The 1,915-nt window shown below is 35.0% G+C and overlaps 1 protein-coding gene across 1 annotated transcript in view; it reads left to right on the top strand.

Annotated features, from left to right (window-relative positions):
• Window positions 1-1,915, top strand: part of LOC107672350 (C-1-tetrahydrofolate synthase, cytoplasmic-like) — a gene marked incomplete at its 3' end in the record, with an annotated part of 33,755 nt that overhangs the window by 14,978 nt on the left and 16,862 nt on the right. The window contains exons 4-6 of the mRNA XM_016465503.1: window positions 331-384; window positions 497-633; window positions 782-882. Coding sequence (XP_016320989.1) covers window positions 331-384; window positions 497-633; window positions 782-882 — 292 coding nt within the window. The remainder of the gene's footprint in view (window positions 1-330; window positions 385-496; window positions 634-781; window positions 883-1,915) is intronic.

Raw genomic sequence — 1,915 nt, 5'->3', positions numbered from 1 at the left:
TTTGTAGCATCCAGTGGGGACATAATTACGGATTATAATGACTTATACTGTCTTTTTACGCGTTGCGTTGCATCGCGCCGTGTAAACATAAAACCATGTCTGAAATGAAAATGCTTAAAATAAAATGCTATTTAAAAATTTTTTTTTTATATTTTTTTCTTCCCCTTTTCCCTCTAATGTATGTTTGAGACTGTGTCTGTATGTTTCTGGACATTGGAGTAACCGACGAATAAAAAAAAAAAAATGCAATTTGTCCTCAAGGAACATTACAAAATAATAAAAAATGCATCTTATGAGCCCTTTAATGACTATTACCGTCTTGATTTTTAGATCGGGATCAGTGCTGTACATGTGAAGCTTCCACGGACTGCAACTGAAAATGAGGTAGGACAGCTTCACTTGAAGGAGTCATTAACCATTAATCCATGTTTTATGTTTGCTATTAACAGCTGTTTCAGATTTTGCTGTTTATAATTAACTGATACACATTCTGAAGGTTATGCGCCGTGTAATGGAAGTCAATGAGGACTCCAAAATTCATGGGCTCATAGTCCAGCTGCCCCTTGACTCCGTCCACACTATTAATACAGAAAGGATTATCAACAGCGTGGCTCCAGAGAAAGATGTGGATGGGTACAGAAAATAATTCACTCTTGAACAACATGCCATTAAATTGTGTTATTCTGATTTAACATTACTTTCAACAGATTGTTTTGTGCTCCATTCAATAATGAAACCTGTTTAAATTATTAAAGAAAGTTTGTTTCTTTGCTTGCTTCAGATTGACGAGTATAAATGCAGGGAAACTGGCACGTGGTGATCTTGGGGACTGTTTTATCCCATGTACTCCTAATGGATGTATGGAGCTCATCAAACAAACAGGTGAGACAAACACCTCAAGACTTCAGTCAGGGTAGGGCTGTCAATTGATAAAAAAAATTAATCACATTTATTATGTATGCTAAATAATTCATTTATTTGCTGAGATGTGTGAAATGTGCATGAGTGGATCTTGAACTTTTGCCTCAAATTCCTAGTTTGCTACTTATTAATAGTTAGTATGGTAGTTGTTAAGTTTGGGTATGGGGTAGAATTAAGGGATCTAAAATATGGTCATGCAGAATAAGGCATTAATATGTGTTTAAAGAGCGGGTCATTTTTTAAAAATATCTCTTTTGCAGTTTATAACGTAGCTATCCTTAAATGAAAATAATCTGCAAAGTTGTTAATCAAAAAAGCGCATGATAAATAAAGATATTGTCTCTCAAAAGAGAGTCGATTCTGAATCACCTTAACGAGTCATCATATTTTCGAATCTTTTGCCTGTTACCGGTATACGTCACTGGGTAACACAATGGGTTTTTGAAAAATATCTCTTTTGCAGTTTATAACGTAGCTATCCTTAAATGAAAATAATCTGCAAAGTTGTTAATCAAAAAAGCGCATGATAAATAAAGATATTGTCTCTCAAAAGAGAGTCGATTCTGAATCACCTTAACGAGTCATCATATTTTCGAATCTTTTGCCTGTTATATGGGTTTTTGAAAAATATCTCTTTTGCAGTTTATAACGTAGCTATCCTTAAATGAAAACAATCTGCAAAGTTGATAATCAAAAAAGTGCAAGATAAATAAAGATATTGTCTCTCAAAAGAGAGAGTCGATTTTGAATCGCCTTAACGAGTCGTCATATTTTCGAATCTTTTGCCTGTTACCGGTATACGTCACTGGGTAACATATTTGCATAATCTCCGCCTGTCTGACCTGCCCACAAACACTTCCACTAGTTAGTGTGTTTACGTCATGTTGAGAAGACGCTCTGTGTTCAAGGATACCACAGAAATACAATTCGAACCTTTTGTTGTGTGCATGTCATTTTACCAAGGACTGCTTCTCTAATCTTGGCTTTTATCTTC

The sequence above is a fragment of the Sinocyclocheilus anshuiensis genome, unplaced genomic scaffold, assembly GCF_001515605.1.
Source record: "Sinocyclocheilus anshuiensis isolate Anshui unplaced genomic scaffold, SAMN03320099.WGS_v1.1 scaffold452, whole genome shotgun sequence".
In the NCBI taxonomy this organism is placed as follows: domain Eukaryota; kingdom Metazoa; phylum Chordata; class Actinopteri; order Cypriniformes; family Cyprinidae; genus Sinocyclocheilus; species Sinocyclocheilus anshuiensis.
Note: the sequence above shows the minus strand (reverse complement) of the source record. Positions and strands in the feature narration are given on the sequence as shown.